This window comes from Nomascus leucogenys, chromosome 15, assembly GCF_006542625.1.
Source record: "Nomascus leucogenys isolate Asia chromosome 15, Asia_NLE_v1, whole genome shotgun sequence".
Classification (NCBI taxonomy): Eukaryota; Metazoa; Chordata; class Mammalia; order Primates; family Hylobatidae; genus Nomascus; species Nomascus leucogenys.
In genome coordinates, this window is record NC_044395.1 from 58,592,032 (window position 1) to 58,613,034 (window position 21,003).

A 21,003-nucleotide genomic window follows, 5' to 3' on the forward strand; every position below is an offset into this window, starting at 1 on the left:
AGGTGGCGGGTTCCTGTAGTCCCAGCTACTCGGGAGGCTGAGGCAGGAGAATGGCGTGAACCCCGGGGGGCGGAGCCTGCAGTGAGCCGAGATCGCACTCCAGCCTGGGCGACAGCGAGACTCTGTCTCAAAAAAAAAAAAAAAAAGAAAGAAATCAAGAATGACATGGACTTTGGTATGCCAGGGCAAGAGGATCGCTTGAGCCCAGGAGTTCGAGATCAGCCTGGGCAACATAGTGATACCCCATCCCTTCTAAAAAAAAATAAAAAGAAAAATTGGAAAAAAAAAAAACAACCAAAAAAAGAATGGCATGTAGTCTGTCAGGAATGACTAATGTATCATAGTTTACTCTGCAGAAGTGATGTTCCAATGAAGATCAAAGTTGTTTCTGTTGCTTTCCTAATGTTTCAATGTAGGTGCTGTAAATGCATTGATGGAAAAAAAGTGGGTAAAGAACTTACAGAAAAGCCAAAATTTATTCTATCGGTATTACTTCTGTGGAACTTCGGGTTATTAATTGTGGACCGTATCCTTGATATTCTATGTACTACTCCCTTACTTATTCTGATGTATACTAATACAAGATTAATGTTTTCTATAATAATGATTGGAGATGTGAGCTCCTTCTGAAAATGGGTGTGGGGTGGATTAGTAGGTTCACTTAACTGTGGTCTCTGCCCAACTTCACTGGACTCTGAGGTTAGAGTATTTCATTTCTGAAAAATCAGTGGGATATGTGAGAACCAGCTAAATCATCAATAAAACAATGTACTGAGATTGTGAACTATTTTTAGATTAATCTGATACATATATATTAAATAGTTTTGTAACACCTTATTCCAAATACCTTTAATTCAAAAAGGCATATCACAGTGTGAGTGTGGGCATGGTCAGGCATTTGTGCTTTTCTACCATCTTGGCTTACCACATATTAAAAGGCAAAGTTATTAAATTCAAGGCTTCTGAATGTAATTAAAATCCTTGTAATGGCAGCTAATAGTTGCAATTTTCATAAAGGTAGCCTGGTGTGGAGGAAAGCACCCAGACTCTGGTTTTAGTGTAACCTGGACCCAAATCTTAGTTGCCATTAGCAGCTTTAGAACCATGAGTAAATGAATGTCTCTGAGGCTTAATTTCTTAATCTCTAAAGTATCTCTAAAAAGGATAATTCTAAATACCTCACAGCTTCATTGTGAGGCTTAATACATAAGATTGTATATGTCCTATAAACAACGCAATGCTGCATGCTGGTGGCCTTAGTAGCAGTTAGGTCCCTTCCTTTCTCATCCCTAATTCTAAAAAACAAATAAAAAACTTCTTGCCCCTTAACTGCCAGGACTTTAAGGTAGAAAAGGTAGGAAAAACCTGGGAAAGTTTTTCTTCTTAAACATAAATTTGTTTTTAAAACAAATTTATATATTTTAAATTATCTAGTCTAAGATGTCATTAAACATAAGTTTCTTTCCTTTTCTTTTTTTTTTAATTTGAGACAGTCTTGCTCTGTCACCCAGACTGGAGTGCAGTGGCACAATCTCAGCTCACTGCAATGTCTGCCTCCTGGGTTCAAGTGATTCTCGTGCTTCAGCCTCCCAAGTAGCTGGGACTATAGGTGTGTGCCACCATATCTGACTAAGTTTTGTATTTTTGGTAGAGACAGAGGTTTGCCATGTTAGCCAGGCTGGTCTTGAACGCCTGGTCCCAAGTAATCTGCCCATGTCAGCCTCCCAGAGTGCTGGGATTACAGGTGTGAGCCACCACACCCCCAAATGTAAGTTTCAATTAAAGATTTGACTATGGTGTTTGCTTCGGCAAAATTGGAATGATACAGGGATTAGCAAAAATAAAAATATGTGTTTTGGCCGGGTGTATTGGCTGACGCCTGTAATCCCAGTACTTTGGGAGTCCAAGGTTGGGGAATCATGAGGTCAGGAGTTCAAAACCAGCCTGGCCAACATAGTGAAACCGTGTCTCTACTAAAAATACAAAAAAATTAGTTGGGTGTGGTGGTATGCGCCTGTAGTCCCAGCTACTTGGGAGGCTGAGGCAGGAGAATCGCTTGGACCCAGGAGGCAGAGGCTGCAGTGAGCCAAGACTGCACCATTGCACTCCAGCCTGGGTGACAGATTGAGACTCTATCTAAAAAAAAAAAAAAATGTATTTTAAAAAAAGATTTGAATCTGTTTATAGAAAACAAATTTACGAGCAGTCCACATTAGTAGTAGTATTTTTTGTCTTTAATTTTGCTATTAAAGCATTTGGAATTTCTATACTCCATCAGCTGGTATAGTTCATTATGAATTTGGTGTCCTCTGTTGTCTTTCCTTGACCTAAGTCCAGATATTCATTTTCAGTACAATGGCTTTTTATTTGGATTAATGCTACTCTCCATTGCACGATTATTTCAGGTAAACATAATTGTTTAATTAGATTTTTTTCCCTTTATATTAGTTTTTAGATTGTAAAGGGAACAGTGTAGTGGGTGATGGGTAAATTTATTTGACTGTTTTGAGTTGCCAAGTGCGATAGACACTTTTATTGGGTATTTCTCACAAATTCCATCTTCTCTTTTGACCATAATTTTCTTCATTTAACAGATGAGACAATTATACTCCAAAAGCTTGTTAGCGTGCGGCAGGCCTGAATTAAATTGAGTTTTTGTTTGTTTGTGTTTTGAGACAGTCTCACTCTGTCACCCAGACTGGAGCACAGTGGCGCAATCTCAGCTCACTGCAACCTCTGCTTCTTGGGTTCAAGCCTCATGAGTAGCTGGGATTACAGGTGCACACTACCACACCTGGCTAATTTTTGCTTTTTTAGCAGAGACAGGGTCTTGCCATGTTGGCTGGAACTCCTGACCTCAAGTGATCCTCCTGCCTCGGCCTCCCAAAGTGCTAGAATTATAGGCATGAGCCCCTGTGGCTGCCCTAAATTACATTTTCTTTCTTTTCTTTCTTTTTTTTTTTTTTTTTGAGAATGAATCCCGCTCTATCGCCCAGGCTGGAGTGTGGTGGCACGATCTCAGCTCACTGCAACCTCTTCCTCCCAGGTTCAAGCAATTCTTGTGCCTCAGCCTCCCAAGTGGCTGGGATTACAGGCACCCACCACCATGCCCAGCTAATTTTTGTATTTTTATTAGAGATAGGGTTTCACCATGTTGGCCAGGCTGGTCTCAAACTCCTGCTCAAGTGATCCGCCCACCTCAGCCTCCCAAAGTGCTGGAATTACAGGAATGAGCCACCGCACCCAGCCTCTAAATTACATTTTGTCTGGTTGGGATAATTTATGTACGAATGAAGTCTCTAGCAGCAGTCTTTACAATATAATAACTATGATGGTGATACTTTAATGTAATAGGGGATTTGGAATCAGAACTGTTTGTAATCCTGATTGATGTTAATGAGCTATGCAACTCAGGGCTTACTCGAATACATGGCTACTAAGATTACATACATTCCATGTATTTTTTTCCTTTTTTTTTTTTTTTTGAGATGGAGTCTCGCCCTGTCTCCCAGGCTGCAGTGCGGTGGCGCGATCTTGGCTCACTGCAAGCTCCGCCTCCTGGGTTCACGCCATTCTCCCGCCTCAGCCTCCCGAGTAGCTGGGACTACAGGTGCCTGCGACCACGCCCAGCTAATTTTTTGTATTTTTAGTAGAGATGGGGTTTCACCATTCACAGGATGGTCTCGATCTCCTGACCTCGTGATCCTCCTGCCTCGGCCTCCCAAAGTGCTGGGATTACAGGCGTGAGCCACCGCGCCCGGCCTTTTTTTTTTCTTAAGAGTTGGAGTCTTGCTCTGTCACCCAGGCTGGAGTGCACTGGTGCAATCATGGCTCACTGCCTCTTCAAACTCCTGGGCTCAAGCAATTCTCTCACCTCAGCCTCTTGAGTAGCTAGAACTACAGGTGCACGCCACCATACCTGGCTAATTTTTTTTTTTTTTTTTTTGTAGAGAAGGGGGTTTCACTATGTTGTCCAGGCTGGTCTTAAACTCCTGAACACAAGTGATCCTTCCCACTCTGGCCTCCCAAAGTGCTGGGATTAGAGGCAGGTCTTGAACTCCTGGCCTTGAACAATCCTCCTACCTCTGCTTCCTGAGTCTATGGGATTACAGATGTGTGCCACCACACCTGGCTTACATATATCTTATTGAGTAAACTTCAGAACCATTCTGTGAAGTTGTTAGAATTATTATTCCTCCTATACAGGAGGAAATCAGAAATTCAGATTTTGGGGCCATCCCTTTGTACATGGAATCAAAGTCTCTGGGAATGGGGCTTAAGACTCTCTAAGGAATTTTGATACACCATCAGGCTTAGAACCATTAACTGAAGGCAAGTTATTTAACCCTCCTAGCCTCATTTTCCCCATAAAATGAAATTTACCACTACATTCTTAGTTGTAAAATGGGGCTACTTACCTCACAGGGACATTGGAAAGATCAAATTTGATAATCTAAAGTTCTTTGTCAACTATAAATGTCTGGATAAACTTTTCTCTTTTAACCATAAAAAGCTACATAGTAATTAGAATATAATTGGTGTTCAATGAATATTTGTTGGATGCTTATTGAACAAATAAAATTTGACTATGGAATCAGCTAGACCTTACGCAGATCTTAAGTAAGTTATAAAATTGAAGAGAGACCTGGAAGCATTCCCACTCTTTTTTGTTATTACTCCTAAAGCTACCTATTCTAGACCGCACCTGATGAGAGAAGGAACCTGGCCTTTCATGGTCCTTGTGGCAGTTTCCCCTGCAGAACATCAGGACTGTTATCTCATTTAATCCTTCTGAAATTCCTGTGAGGTAGACAGATTTCAGACTTTCTTTTTTTTTAGAGACAATGTCATGCTGTGTCACCCAGGCTGGAAAATGCAGTGGTGCAGTCACAGCACACTGTAACCTCAATCTCCTGGGCTCAAACAGTCCTCCTGCCTCAGCCTCCAGTTAGCTGGGACCACAGGTGTACACCACTACGCCCGACTAATTTTTTGTATTTTTAGTAGAGACGGGGTTTCACCATGTTAGCCAGGATGGTCTTGATCTCCTGACTTCGTGATCCACCCACCTCAGCCTCCCAAAGTGCTGGGATTGGAGGCGTCAGCCACCACACTCAGCCAAATTCTTACTATAACGTCGTAGTTATAGTAAGCTCGTTTTGTTTTGTTTTGTTCTTTTTTTTTTTTTTTTTTTTTTTTTAGAGATAGCGTCTTGCATTGTCGCCCAGGCTGGAGTGCAGTGGCGTGATCTCAGCTCACTGCAACCTCCACCTCACGTGATTCTCCTGTCTCAGCCTCCCGAGTAGCTGGGATTACAGGCACCCACCACCATGCCTGGCTAATTTTTTGTATTTTTAGTAGAGACAGGGTTTCACTATGTTGGCCAGGCTGGTCTCAAACTCCTGACCTCAAGTGATCCACCTGCCTTGGCCTCCCAAAGTGCTGGGATTGCAGGCATGAGCCACCATGCCTGGCCTTTGTTTGTTCTTTTTACATCAGAATACCTTTAGTTTTCCTAAGTAGTGTTAGGATCAAGTGCAGTGACTGGTGCCTTCAGCCTGATAGTGCTATATAAGTTACCTAATCTACAATATAAAATGTAATTGATATTTTTGGTAGCATAGCATCCTATATATTTGTTCATGTTCTCATTCCCAGCCCTTCTTTGGAAATCAACTCCAGCTATTCTGAAACTGTGAGGGGTGACGGTAATTTAATTCTCTGGGCTCTAATTCCTAAGGGAGAATTTGCAGTATGTTATTACTGATGACATGTAGGATATGATCTCAGCATAAGGCTTAGTACGTGATAAATCTTTGTTGGAATAATGAATTTATGAACACATTACACTCAGTATAAAAGATAGCTGGGCTGGTCGCAGTGGCTCATGCCTGTAATCCCAGTACTTTGGGAGGCTGAGACAGGTGGATCAGTTGAGGCCAGGAGTTTGAGACCAGCCTGGCCAACATGGTGAAACCCCGTCTCTGCTAAAAAATACAAAAACATTAGCCAGGCGTGGTGGTGGGCACTTGTAATCCCACCTACTTGGGAGGCTGAGGCAGGAGAATTACTTGAACCGGGGAAGTGGAGGTTGCAGTAAGACGAGACCGTGCCATTGCACTCCAGCCTGGGCAACAAGAACAAAACTCCGTCTCAAAAAAAAAGCTAGCTGGAATCACTTGCCTATGTTTTTCTTATACTGGTTATAGAATATTTACCTTGGGCCAGGCATGGCGGTTCACACCTGTAATCCCAGCACTCTGGGAGGCCAAGGCAGGTGGATCACCTGAGGTCAGGAGTTTGAGACCAGCCTGGCCAACATGGTGAAACCCTGTCTCTACTAAAAAATACAAAAATTAGCCGGGTGTGTTGGCACACGCCTGTAGTCCCAGCTACTCAAGAGGCTGAAACAGGAGAATTGCTTGAATCGAGGAGGCGGAGGCTGCAGTGAGTCAGGATTGTGCCACTGCACTTCAGCCTGGGCAAGACAGAGCGAGGCTCCATCTCAAAAAAAATAAAATAAAAATTTTTTAAAAGTAGGTATTGTTTATTTTTATTATTTATTTATTCATTTTGGAGACAGGGTCTCACTCTGTCACCCAAATTGGAGTGCAGTGGCGTCATCATGGCTCATTGCAGCCTCCACCTCCTGGGCTGAAGCAGATTCTCTCACCTCAGCCTCCAGAGTAGCTGGTGCTACAGGTGCAAGCCATCATGCCTAGCTAACTTTTTTCATAATAGAAATAGGGCCTCCCTATTTTGTCCAGGCTGGTCTTGAACTCCTGGGGTCAAGCAATCCTTCCACGTCGGCTTACCAAAGTGCTGGGATTACAGGTGTAAGCCACCACACTCAGCCTAATTTTAGTTTTTTTAATAACCTTTTTGTAGAATAATTTTAGCTTTCCAGAAAAGTTGTAGAAATAGTACAGAGAGTTCTATATACCCCTCACCCATTTTCCCCCATTACCACCTTACATAACCATGGTACATTCATCAAGACTAAGAAAGCAATATTGATGCATTTGAATTTCACCCGTTTTTCCTTTAATGTCCTTTTTCTGTTCCAGGATTCAATCCAGGATACCACATTATTGCATTTCATTTACCCTGAATTTTAAAGTGATATTTCCCTTTTAAATCTCCTAGAAAAGGCATATGGAAGGAGCATTTCTCTTTGCTGTTCTCCTACATTTCAAGCATATCTACCTCTATGTAGCACCAGCTTATGGTGTATATCTGCTGCGATCCTACTGTTTCACTGCAAATAAACCAGGCAAGTTTTGGTAATAATAGCAAAAACATTTTTGATTTTTTTCCTTAACTGTGTTGACTTGGTGGCTTGCTTGATAAGAAGGTTTTATGAAGCACAGCAGATATCTCAGCTGCTGATCCTGTAAGCCCTTTACCCATTCTTGCTTTTCTCTGTTCTTGCCATATCATGAATAGATTGGTGTACTATTGTGGGATATTTCTAGTTTTAGCACATGATATAGGTTATGGTTAACGTTCCTTTCCATCTTCCTGGTTACTGATAATGTTCCATTTCTGTAGATGGGTCTATTCGATGGAAGAGTTTCAGCTTTGTTCGTGTTATTTCCCTGGGACTGGTTGTTTTCGTAGTTTCTGCTCTTTCATTGGGTCCTTTCCTGGCCTTGGTAAGCCTTTTTTTTTTTTTTTAATTAATACATGTTCTTTGTTGGTGTTTAGAAAACATAATAAAGCCAGGAATATGTAAAATAAGTAAAAGCTACTTTTTTCTTACTCCTTACCCAATGTGACTCCCCAAAGATAGGGCAGTATTCCTTTTTTTTTTTTTTTTTTTTAAGGTGGAGTCTCGCTCTGTCGCCCAGGCTGGAATGCAGTGGCGTGATCTTGGCTCACTGCAACCTCCACCTCCTGGATTCAAGCGATTCTCCTGTCTCAGCCTCCTGAGTAGCTGGGATTACAGGCGATGCCACCACGCCTGGCTAATTTTTGTATTTTTAGTAGAGACAGGGTTTCAACATGTTGGTCAGGCTGGTCTCGAACTCCTGACCTCAGGTGATCCACTTGCCTCAGCCTCCCAAAGTGCTGGGATTAAAGGCGTGAGCCACCACTCTTGGCCCGATAAGGTAGTATTCTTTCAGACATTTTTGTGCACATTCAAATATGTGTATATATATATATATATATATACACATGTATGTTTAAGTGTACGTTACACATACACAAACACAGAATTGATCTTCATTATTTGTGTATTCTGTACTTGTAAGTTTACCTACTTGATAAAATGTATTTGTAACAAAATCAATAATTTTGCAGTCTTACATGGACAGCAAACATTCTAAAGTGCATAGAATTTAACAGATGTTCAGATGTTTTCTTTCTTCCTCTTCTTCCCCACCCTGAAATCAACTAATTAATTTTAATTCTTACTAAAACTGAAATGCGTCACATCTTTTGTAGTCTTCCCAGCTCTCCCCTTCATCCTAGTAGACATGGATAAGCTGCAGTCTGTGTTCTGCTTTGTAGCTTGTAAATTCTTTTATTATTATACTTATAATAGTATGGACTGGTATTCAAAGTATTTTTATGTATATTGTCCCACTGAACAGTGGACAAAGTGAGACCAAAAGAAGGTTCTGTGAACTTACATTGTGGTGAGCATATAACTACTCACTTGAAGGAATAGAGACTAGAACCCTGACCCCATAACTTTCTACACACTATACCATAGAGAGTTCCGTAGTTCTCTTTTTGAATTTGAAAAAAGATTGATGACTGTTTAATCAGTTTCATTTCTCTTTTCAACAGAATCAGCTGCCTCAAGTCTTTTCCCGACTCTTTCCTTTCAAGAGGGGCCTCTGTCATGCATATTGGGCTCCAAACTTCTGGGCTTTGTACAATGCTTTGGACAAAGTGCTGTCTGTCATCGGTATGGTAGCGAGCACTTTTTACTCAGACTCTGAATATTGAAAGGACTCGGCACATGGAGAAATGGAAAAACCTTTGTGTTCTGAATGTGGCTGAATTGTTTGTTCTCCAGTCCTGTATTTCAGCTTTCAGGATGAATGGGGGGAGCAGTTCTTGGGACTGAGGCTTTAGTGCAGTAAACAGACTGTTTTCCTTATAAAAGCTCCTTGTGGTAATGAGGTTATTGATCCTTTCCTGGGGAAAAAATAAAATATGTAGACACTCTATAAAGGTAATTTTTGCCTTAATTAAAAAATTATTCGGCAGCAGCAGTTAATCCTGCTTTTTTCCCCCCTTCTCACCATTCCTATTCAAACCGCTACTTATTTTTAGAGACAGGGTCTCATGGTCACCCAGGATGGAGTGCAATGGTGTTGACAGCATAGTGCACTGCAGCCTTAAATTCCTGGGCTCAAACAATCCTCTTGTCTCAGCCCCCTGAGTTGCTGGGACCACAGGTGCATACCACCACACCTGGCTGATTTTAAATTTTTGTTTTTTAGAGATGAGGGTCTCACTATTTTGTCCAGAGTGGGATCAAACTTCTAGTCTCAAATGATCCTCCCACCTTGGCTTCCCAAAGTGCTGGGATTACCAGCACAAGCCACCATGCCTGGCCCACCCCATTTTTAAACCTAAACATACAAGAAACAAGAAAGAAGAATATGTAAGTTGTGACTCTGGGTATTAAACCAGTAAGGAAAATAACCCTGCATTTTAACATGAGATGAGAAGAAATCAAAAACCCAGGCTATGGTTTTTAAAATTGGGTTGTAATGAAACATAAGTTATGCTTTGAGATGGTTCTACTAAAAATAACTCACTCTGGATAACACAGTCTCTCATTTGTGAATACAATCTAGCTTGGTGGGAAAATGGCATGATCAAGAGTGGTGGTCAGCAAACTTTTTCTGTAACTGGCCAGATAATATTTTAAGCTATGCAGGCCACACAGAGTGTGTGTGTGTATGTGTGTCTGTGTCTGCACACGTTTGTTTAAAACCTTATAAAAGTAAAAACCATTCATAGCTTCAGTGCTGTGCAAAAACGGCACAGACCACATTTGGCTGTTGGGCTATAGTTTGTGGACTCCAGATCTAGAGTCTGATGACTTGGTTTCGAGGCTCACCTGCGTAAATTGCTATTGCAATGTGTGGCATTGACAAGTCATTTGCTTCCTTTCGTCTTACTTTCCTCACTATACGAAAGTCATACTAGTACTTTACCTGTACCTATACAGTGTGTTGTGAGGAACAGAAGCAAAATTTAAAAAGTACTAGGTTACCAGTAGCAGAGACTTTGGAGCCAGACAAACCTGAGTTCAGTTTTACCACCTATTAGTTGTGTGACTTTGGGCAGGTTACTCCATCTCTGTACCTCAGGGGGCTAAAAATAGTAAGTGCAGAGCCCTGGGCACATGATAAGACGCTCCATGCATGGTGGCCACTATTGCTGTTTTTGATAAGTACTTGCAGGAAATCATACACTGCCTATGTGATGACTTATACATTGTGTCACCGTGTTGCTCACTGTGAATCTAGCCTTGATGTACATGGCATTCTTACAGAGTAATTCCTAACATTCATATTTCAAAAAAAGCTTTAAACAGCCAGCATAGTATGAGGTACAAGGGCCAGTTGCCTTGTCTGAGTCAGGAAGCTGTACTGTACCCTCACTTGTATGTTTGTCTCTTTGAAGATGTTTTACATGGAAAGTCAGTGTCAGAGTTAGAGAACTTTGTTTTAGGGAGATAGTTATTAGTTGTAAGAGAATCAGCAGGCCAAAGGGGAAAGGGGAAGAGGTTAGTAAGTAGAAAATATTTTGGTACATCTTTCCCACATTGTACTCATTTTCACTGGCATTTGACAGGCCCTACAGGTGCTCAGACTGTCCTTGACTGTCCTATTATCCAGAGCTTGTTGGGGCATGGATTGTCATTCTCTGAATTGATTTATGTAATAGCCAAGTATTTATTGAACTCCTTTGTACTGGGGATAGAAATGAACTCATCATCATTCCTGCCTTCAAGGAATACAGTATAGTAGAGGAAATAAGCACATAAACAAGTGCAGTGCCTTGTGGTGAACACTGTTAGAGTGAGCTCACTCAGCTGGGCACGTTGGCTCAGGCCTGTAATCCTAGCACTTTGGGAGGCTGAGATGGGTGGATCACCTGAAGTCAGGAGTTCGAGACCAGCCTGGCCAACATGGTGACACCCTGTCTCTACTAAAAATACAAAAATTAGCCGGGCATGGTGGCGCATGCCTGTAATCCCAGTTAATGGGGAGGCTGAGGCAGGAGATTCACTGGAACCTGGGAGGCAGAGGCTGCAGTGAGCCGAGATCGCGCCACTGCATTCCAGCCTCTGTCTCTGGGTGACAGAGTAAGACTCCATCTCAAAAAAAAAAAGTGAGCTCACAAGAAAATCAGTTCTGCTTATTGATTTAGGAGCTTTCTCAGGTGATTGAATTAGAAGTTAATTTGGCAAAGGGAGGTGCCTGAGCAGAGGGACACAGGTGTTGAGAGTGGTATATTGAGGACCCACAGTTATTTCATTGTGGCCAAGCCGCATTTAACAAAGTAGAGATGAGATTGGACAGGTGGGAAGGGGCGACGAGATCATGGAAGACACTGGATACTATGTTTAGGAATACAGGGTTTCTCCCATAGGAGATGAAGGATTCAGAGTTCCTTCATGACATGCTCAGACTGTTCTAGAAGCTTGCTTTCAGAAGTGAGAGCAGATTACCATTTGTGCTGCCTGCTGGCAAGTTTCCTATAAGCTGCACAAATTCCCTGTTCCAATGCAAAGAGCTGCTTTATATATTATAATCTTAAGACCAGAGGCATTTTGGGTAGAATAGTATAGGATTAAATTCATGAAATCTTAGCCTTTAAGCAGCAGTAAGATTTAGTAGCTTACTTTTTATTCCTCAAGGAATTGATTGTTAATATATGGTATCTTGCTGATAAAGATAAAAATAAAACAAAATGTCTGTTTAATAGGTTTGAAATTGAAATTTCTTGATCCCAACAATATTCCCAAGGCCTCAATGACAAGTGGTTTGGTTCAGCAGTTCCAGCACACAGTCCTTCCCTCAGTGACTCCCTTGGCAACTCTCATCTGCACACTGATTGCCATATTGGTAAGAACTCAACAGATGGTGCTCATTTCTTGAGTTTTCTCTGTTTTTCTTTTGTCTGGCTGATTAAATTTCAACTTTCAAGCTCTTCCAACTGTAGAATAAATTTCATGCCTGTAATCCTTCTGCAGATTGAAGCATTTCCTAGCAATTCTTAGGGTAACTTTGAATACCATAAGGAAGGATTACCAGTAAAGCCTTTGTGAGAGATTCTTGCCAGTGGCTGTTACACCATCTGTTCACCCTGGGGGAAGGGAAAAAGAAAAGCCCAGGGAGAAAGAGGCATGGATCATGCTGCGGAGAAAGAAGGAAATGTTTGTGGCAGGGACATCCAGATTTGGTTTGTTTTTCTCATCCTTAGCTAAATCATCAAAATTCCAAATGTATCTGCATGGCGTGGATGTTTTGTCTTGATGGTGATAGTGAGTTGAGAGAGTCGACAAAGGCTTTTTGAGCCTAAGATGAACCTAATACGAGTAAGATGCTGTTAGAGGCCTCATTCTAAGTACTTTAGAAACTTTAATTTCTAAAATTTCATTAGTGATTGCAGTGACCTCAATTTCATGGTATAATTTTAGTAGAATTCAATATAAACAACTCAATCCTATCGATAATTACATTCATCTTTAATTTTGGTTTCTGAATGTTTCAAACCTGCTAGCAACCACCTGACTCCACTTAATTACATGACAGTACAGGTATGTAGATCATTAAGCTCTGTTGGGCTGTTTGTTCACATATTTTAATTGAGGTAAAACGTTTTTCCTAAAATTTTAGCCTTATGAGGTACATATAGTTTCTATGGCCTTCCAGCCAATAAAACTAGGTATTTATTAATATGGTAAATCTAATATATTGGCTCAAAAGCATCTATGGACTTCCGTAGTTTGACCTATTAGGTTCATTAATAAGTGAACTATTAGTAAACTAATTATGAAGATGTAATAAGTTATTAAACTGTATATCCCAGAACTTATTAATTTTGATAGTATAATTTTTTTTTTTTTTTTTTTTTGAGACAGAGTCTCACTCTGTTATCCAGGGTGGAGTGCAGTGGCGATTCTCCTGCCTCAGCCTCCTGAGTAGCTGGGATTACAGGCGCCTGCCACCGCACCTGGCTAATTTTTTTTGCAGTTTTTTTGTTTTTGTTTTTGTTTTTTGAGACAGAGTCTTGCTCTGTTGCCAGGCTAGAGTGTGGTGGTACGATCTCAGCTCACTGCAACCCCCACCTCCTGGGTTCAAGCGATTCCCCTGCTTCAGCCTCCTGAGTAGCTGGAAGTACAGGCATGCACCACCACGCCCAGCTAATTTTTTTTGTATTTTAGTAGAGACAGGGTTTTACCATGTTGGCCAGGATGGTCTTGATCTCCCGACCTCATGATCTGCCCACCTCAGCCTCCCAAAGTGCTGGGATTGTAGGCCTGAGCCACCACACCCGGCCTTTTTTGTAGTTTTTAGTAGAGATGGGGTTTCACCATCTTGGCCAGGCTGGTCTCGAACTCCTGAGCTTGTGATCGACTCGCATCAGCCTCCCAAAGTTCTGGGATTACAGGCGTGAGTCACTCTGCCTGGCCAATTTTTTTTTTTTTTTTTTTTTTTTTTTTGAGTCAAGTCTGCTCTGTCACCTAGGCTGGAGTGCAGTGGCGCAATTTCAGCTCACCGCAACCTCTGCCTCCTGGGTTCAAGCAATTCTCCTGCCTCAGCCTCCAGAGTACCTGGGAATACAGGTATGTACCACCACGCCCAGCTAATTTTTTTTGTATTTTTAGTAGAGATGGGGTTTCACTATGTTGGTCAGGCTGTTCTTGAACTCCTAACCTTAAGTGATCTGCCTGCCTTGGCCTCCCAAAGTGCTGGGATTATAGGCATGAGCCACTATGCCCAGCCAGTAGAGTTAATTTTAATGAGTTAAATATGTACATCAAGGCCAGGCGCAGTGGCTCAAACCTGTAATCCCAGCACTTTGGGAGGCCAAGGCGGGCAGATCACAAGGTCAGGATTTCGAGACCAGCCTGGCCAACATGGTGAAACCCCGTCTCTATTAAAAATACAAAAATTAGCTGGGCGTGGTGGCAGGCACCTGTAATCCCAGCTACTCAGGAGGCTGAGGCAGGAAAATCGCTTGAACCCGGGAGGTGGAGGTTGCAGTGAGCCAAGATCGCACCACTGCACTCCAGCCTGGGCGGCAGAGCAAGACTCCATCTCAAAAAAACCAAAAATAATTATATTATGTATTTATTTACATATAAAAATATATATATATATATATACACATCAAATGCCAATTTTTTCTGAGTTGTTGCTTTTATGTTAACTTTTGTTAGACTGTGCACAAAGTGATGAATGATTCGGTTTCATGAAGAATTGTTTAAGATCGGCTGTCTTTCAGAGATGATGCAAATTGTATTCACCTGAACTCTGTTTCTGTAAAGTCTATTTCAAACGATACTGAAGTTTATCTTTGCCTATTGTTTCTAGCCCTCTATTTTCTGTCTTTGGCTTAAACCCCAAGGGCCCAGAGGCTTTCTCCGATGTCTAACTCTTTGTGCCTTGAGCTCCTTTATGTTTGGGTGGCATGTTCATGAAAAAGCCATACTTCTAGCAATTCTCCCAATGAGGTAAGAAGATAGCTCAGCCAGTGAGCATTTCGGCATATTTCACAGTGATCCTATTTTCTATTTGTTCTGTCCCTTCTTGTCATGTTCACCAGGATAGGCAAAAACAAAGATGTATAGGAACAGATGTCCACTAGGACAGGACAGGGATGCTTAACATGGGATTCTTGGACCCATGAAGGTATGCAAAAATGCATGTACTATTTCTGTTTCTGTGTTTTTGGAAAGAAGCACTGTAGTGATTAAGTACCATGAAAGCTGGCTTTTAAATCTGATCATTGAGGGGTAGTATGTTATAGAAAAAGCCTGGGCTGGCCGGGCGCGGTAGCTCACGCCTGTAATCCCAGCACTTAGGGAGGCCAAGGCAGGCAGATCACGAGGTCAGGAGATTGAGACCATCCTGGCTAACATGGTGAAACCCCATCTCTACTAAAAATACAAAAAATTATCCGGGCATAGTGGCACATGCCTGTAGTCCCAGCTACTTGGGAGGCTGAGGCAGGAGAATCGCTTGAACCCGGGAGGAGGAGGTTGCAGTGAGCCGAGATCACGCCACCGCATTCCATTCTGGGTGACTGAGCGAGACTCCGTCTCAAAAATGAAAAAAAGAAAAAACTTGGGCTTTGGCGTCATCCGGTCTGAAAATAAGGTCCCATGGTTCCTTGTTAAGTGTTGTTAGTCAAAGTAAGGATTTAGTCTATTCTGGAATAATATCTGATACTATACTACATTTCAGATTTTCCAGAACTGTTTTTGTTTTGTATTCTTTCTTTTGAGCCTCACAATAATCTTTAAGATAATTGGCCAGGCATAGTGGCTCACATCTGCAATCCCAGTACTTTGGGAGGCTGAAGCAGTGGTTCACTTGATGCCAGGAGTTTGAGATCAGCCTGGCCAACATGGCAAAACCCCATGTCTACTAAAAATACAAAAATTAGCCAGGCATGGTGGTGCATGCCTGTAATCCCAGCTACTTGGGAGGCTGAGGCATGAAGATCTTTTGAACCTGGGAGGTGAAGGTTGCAGTGAGCCAAGATGGCGCCACTGCACTCCAGCCTGGGGCAACAGAGTGAGACCCTGTCTCAAAAAAATTAAAAAAAAAAAAGATAGTCAAAATAAATCGGTATTATTCCCTTTTTTTCCTTTCTTTTTTTTTTCTTTTTGGTAGAGACAGGGTCTTGCCATGTTGCCTAGGCTGGTCTCAAACTACTGGGCTCAAGCAGTCTTCCTACCTCAGCCTTTCAAAGTGCTGGGATTGCAGATGTGAACCAACAAAACAGGCTTATTCCCTGTCTTAACATCTGAAGAATCTAGGGCTCAAAATGTTTGTGACTTGTCCAAAGTCATACAGGTCGCAAGAATTTAGAGTTAGGACCTGAATCTTATGATGTTGAATCTATGATCTTTTCACTATGCCATGCTAAAAGAACCATTTTAAATGTAAGTGTCGAATTTAGGCATAGTTGAAACCCACTAGATAGATAAATGGTAATAATAGCCTTTTTCTTGATATTTTTCTTAAATCTTGAGAAATCATTTAAGCTCTGAACGTATATTAAGCAAATTTTTCAGGCCAGTATATGGCTTGTCTGGGTTCATTTAGCAGCTTGGAGTTTCCAAATTAAAAAGTAAAGCAAAAACTTTTAATGTCTTTAGTCTGAATTCACACCAAACACCAGCAGGTGAAGGGCATTGTCCAAGAGATGAGCTATAGGGTTGGAAATGAAACTCCCAAGTCCTGTTTCCCTGACTACCACCACTAGGCAGCTCCCAATCCCACAACATTCCTGTCTTTGGAAAAGGCGATTACTCAGGGAAGCAAGATTCTTTTTATTTATTTATTTTTTTTTTTTGAGACAGAGTCTCGCTCTGTCGCCCAGGCTGGAGTGCAGTGGCACGATCTTGGCTCACTGCAACCTCTGCCTCCCAGGTTCAAGCGATTCTCCTGCCTCAGCCTCCTGAGTAGCTGGGATTACAAGCACCCACCACCATGCCCAGCTAATTTTTGTATTTTTAGCAGAGACAGGGTTTCACCATGTTGGTCAGGCTGGTCTTGAACTCCTGACATCAGGTGATCCTCCCGCCTCGGCCTCCCAAAATGCTGGGATTAAAGGCATGAGCCACTGTGCCCGGCCAGAAGCAAGATTCTTTTATGATGCCCCTGATTCAGTTTGATACATGCTATTGATTGCTTAAACTTTCCTACTAAAAAATTAATATTCTTAACTAAATTGAACTTGTGGCAAAATCAGCATGTTCTTTTATGCCTCAGCCAGTTCTAATGTAATAAGAGATGCAGTTTATTTAAGCTATTTGCAAGTGTAATATCAGTTGTTGTTTTAAGAAATTATTTTTATTTTTAGCCTTTTGTCTGTGGGAAAAGCAGGAGACGCTTCAATTTTTCTGATTCTGACCACAACAGGACATTATTCCCTCTTCCCTCTGCTCTTCACTACACCAGGTAAACAGCTTCTTCTGAGAAAGATATTAATACATCTAATGTAAACAACCCTAAAATCTCTTGGAAGGAGAGAGATCATTCATCCTCTAAATAAAACCTCCAATTTCCTGTAATTCTCAGCATCTCTAGATGTCACAAAAATGTAAAATTAAACTTAAAAAGCATTATTAGCACTATATAGCTGTGTCATCATGCTTATATTACTTTCAGCATCATGTCTTTCTGTCATCAGCTAAATTGTCTTTTTTTTCTATTCTTTTAACAGAACTTCCCATTAAAATCTTACTCATGTTACTATTCACCATATATAGTGTTTCGTCACTGAAGACTTTATTCAGGTAATCAAAAACAAAAGTTTAAAATTATACTTACTCTTGTGAAATGTTTACACCTAAATGGTCAAATAAGCTTTTTAAATTTTATTTTTAAGTTATAACAGTAATATGACAACATTACAAAAAAAAATTGGTAAATAGAGGGAGAAATCACTCAATCCCATCACTCAGGCGAGACAACATAGTTTGTGTCTTTAGTTTGGGGGAGTATTTGAGGAGGACTACTTAAATTAAAATCTTATATGAAAACTCAAAAACTGGATGTAAAATATGCTTTTTGAATAAAACTATTAAATACAGATACATATGGAAAAAACTAAAAGACAGTATGTACAAATATTTTTTGTTTGTTTTTTTGAGATGGAGTTTTGCTCTTGTTGCCCAGGCTGGAGGGCAATGGTGTGATCTCGTTTCACCACACCCTCCACCTACCAGGTTCAAGCTATTCTCCTGCCTCAGCCTCCCGAGTTACTGGGATTACAGGCATGCGCCACCATGCCCAGCTAATTTTTTTTTTTTTTTTTTGGAGACGGAGTTTCACTCTTGTCACCTAGGCTGGAGTGCAATGGCGCGATCTCCACTCACTGCAACTTCCGCCTCCAGGGTTCAAGCAATTCTCCAGCCTCAGCCTCCTGAGTAGCTGAGATTATAGGCATGCACCACCACCACACCTGGCTAATTTTTTGTATTTTTAGTAGAGATGGGGTTTCACCATGTTGGCCAGGCTGCTCTCGAGCTCCTGACATCAGGTGATCCCCCCACCTCGGCTTCCCAAAGTGCTGAGAGTACAGGCGTGAGCTGCCATGCCCGGCTAATTTTGTATTTTTAGTAGAGACGGGGTTTCTCTATGTTGGTCAGGCTGGTCTTCAACTCCCAACCTCAGGTGATCTACCCACCTCGGCCTCCCAAAGTGCTGGGATTACAGGCATGAGCCACCGCGCCCAACTATGTACAAATTTTTACCACAGAATTATAGGTGGAAACTTTTTCTCTTCTAAACTGTATGTAATGTTAACTATAATTTTTTTTTTTTTTGAGACGGAGTTTCACTCTTGTTGCCCAGGCTGGAGTGCAATGGCACGATCTCAGCTGACTGAAATCTCCGCCTCCCAGGTTCAAGCGATTCTCCTGCCTCAGCCTCCCTAGTAGCTGGGATTACAAGCATGCACCACCACGCCCAGCTAATTTTGTATTTTTAGTAGAGATGGGTTTCTCCACGTTGGTCAGGCTGATCTCGAACTCCTGACCTCAGGTGATCCGCCCGCCTCACCTTCCAAACTGCCGGCATTACAGGCGTGAGCCACCATGCCCGGCCAACTGTAATTTTTTAAAGCTTGCTTATCGTTCATAACTGTGTCCATAAAAAACTTACATAATTAACTATGTTAAAATGCAGTTATAGCCATATGACCCAGCAATTCCACTCCTAGATATATACCCAAAAGAATGGAAAACAGGGACTCAACAGGTACTTGTAAATCAGTATTCATTGTAGCATTATTCATACCAGCTAAAAGATGGAAACAACCCAAATGTCCATCAACAAATACATGATAAAGTGTGATATATACATATAGTGGGTTATTCAGCCAAAGAAAGGAATGAAGTTCCAATACATGCTACATGAATGAATCTTGAAAACATGCTAAGTGAAAGAAACCAGACACAATAGAACAAATATCATTCCACTGATAGGAAATTCTAGAATAAACAAACTTATAGAGACAGAAAGTAGATTAGAGGTTGAGGGAACAGGGGGATGGGGAGTTATTGTTAACGGTTCCAGAGTTTCTGTCTGGGGTCATGAAAATATTTTGGAGGTGGATAGTGGCGATGGGCGCACATTATCGATCTGCTTAATACCATCGAACTGTATATTTAGAAATGGTTAAACAGATAGCAAATTTTATGTTATATATATTTTACCAAAATAAAAAATATTTTAAAAATCTAGTGAAACCTTGTCTCTACAGAAAATACAAAAATTAGCTGGGCATGGTGGCGGGTGCCTATAATCCCAGCTACTTGGGAGGCTGAGGCAAGAGAATCGCTTGAACCCAGGAGGTGGAGGTTGCAGTGAGCTGAGATTGCACCACTGCACTCCAGCCTGGGTGACAGAGCAAGGCGCCATCTCAAAAAGAAAAATTTTTTTAATCTTCAATTCTATATTGTTTCCCATGTTGTTATTCCAATGTCACAGCATCCAACCCCTTTACCTCTTTCAAATGCAGAACTAATTCTCTCTGAGCAGCTTGAGCTAAATAACAGCAAAGGTTGACGATGGAGTAAATTTGTATTGAGATAATATAATGTATATAATTATCATTTTTTCTAAATGTGAAACTTATTTTTTATTTTTATTTATTTTTTGAGATAGAGTCTCACTCTGTCGCCCAGGCTGGAGTGTGGTGGTGCCATATCGACTCACTGCAACCCAGTTAAAGCAGTTCTCCTGCCTCAGCCTCCCAAGTAGCTGGGATTACAGGCCTGTGCCACCCTGGTCAGCTAATTTTTGTATTTTTAGTAGAGATGGGGTTTCTCCATGTTGGCCAGGTTAGTCTAGAACTCCTGATCTTAGGTGATCCAACTGCCTTGGCCTCCCAAAGTGCTGGGATTACAGGCATGAGCCTCTGCACTTGGCCCTAAATGTGAAATTTAATATACTCTTGACTCTGGCCTTGGCTATAATAATTGACAGCAAGACAGTGCAGATGGGGAAGCTTTAGCTAGGAAATGTTTGCTAAACCAGGACGACTCATCTAAAATCAGACTTTTCTCCCCTTTTTTCCTTCAGAAAAGAAAAACCTCTTTTTAATTGGATGGAAACTTTCTACCTGCTTGGCCTGGGGCCTCTGGAAGTCTGCTGTGAATTTGTATTCCCTTTCACCTCCTGGAAGGTGAAGTACCCCTTCATCCCTTTGTTACTAACCTCAGTGTATTGTGCAGTAGGCATCACATATGCTTGGTTCAAACTGTATGTTTCAGTATTGATTGACCCTCCTATTGGCAAGACAAAGAAACAATGAATAAAGGAACTGCTTAGATGTGTGCCAAGCAATTATTTCATGGGAAATTAACCAGAACTTGAAGGAAGTTGCCAGTGGCATCAGCCATTTGTTTCAGTAGAACTGTTTAGAGCACCATTCTTCCACACTTGGTCTTGCCCAGCCTAGCAACCGGATTGTCACCATGGTGAGAAGCCACTGGCCCTCCATAAGCACTGAAACACATCTGAAAAAAAATCTCACCTTTCCCTATTAAAATTATCTGAGATCATTCAGACTGCTGTGCTTGCTCAAGCCAAACAGGGAGTCTGATTAACCACATAATTATTTGTAGCCTATGCTAACCATTGTGAGGATATAAAGCATAATTAGAATCCTGTGCTAAGGAAATATAAATGAAATGCCATTTTGTATACACAAAAAAACTTCTGAATCGTTACCAGCTCCTACATTTTCCTCTTGGCATGTACACAGGCAGATGGTGTACTG

The 21,003-nt window shown here is 41.5% G+C and overlaps 1 protein-coding gene across 4 annotated transcripts in view; it reads left to right on the forward strand.

Annotated features, from left to right (window-relative positions):
* Positions 1–20,553, forward strand: part of ALG8 (ALG8 alpha-1,3-glucosyltransferase) — a 39,171-nt gene extending 18,618 nt beyond the window's left edge. For all 4 annotated transcript variants that reach the window (XM_004090605.3, XM_030829294.1, XM_030829293.1 and 1 more), the window contains 10 exons: positions 417–526; positions 2,338–2,405; positions 7,147–7,273; positions 7,552–7,655; positions 8,797–8,917; positions 11,962–12,101; positions 14,577–14,716; positions 17,077–17,174; positions 17,440–17,512; positions 20,304–20,553. In XM_004090605.3, the coding sequence (XP_004090653.2) occupies positions 417–526; positions 2,338–2,405; positions 7,147–7,273; positions 7,552–7,655; positions 8,797–8,917; positions 11,962–12,101; positions 14,577–14,716; positions 17,077–17,174; positions 17,440–17,512; positions 20,304–20,535 (1,213 nt within the window). In that variant the 3' untranslated portion in view covers positions 20,536–20,553. The remainder of the gene's footprint in view (positions 1–416; positions 527–2,337; positions 2,406–7,146; positions 7,274–7,551; positions 7,656–8,796; positions 8,918–11,961; positions 12,102–14,576; positions 14,717–17,076; positions 17,175–17,439; positions 17,513–20,303) is intronic.
* The last annotated feature ends 450 nt before the right edge of the window (positions 20,554–21,003 follow it).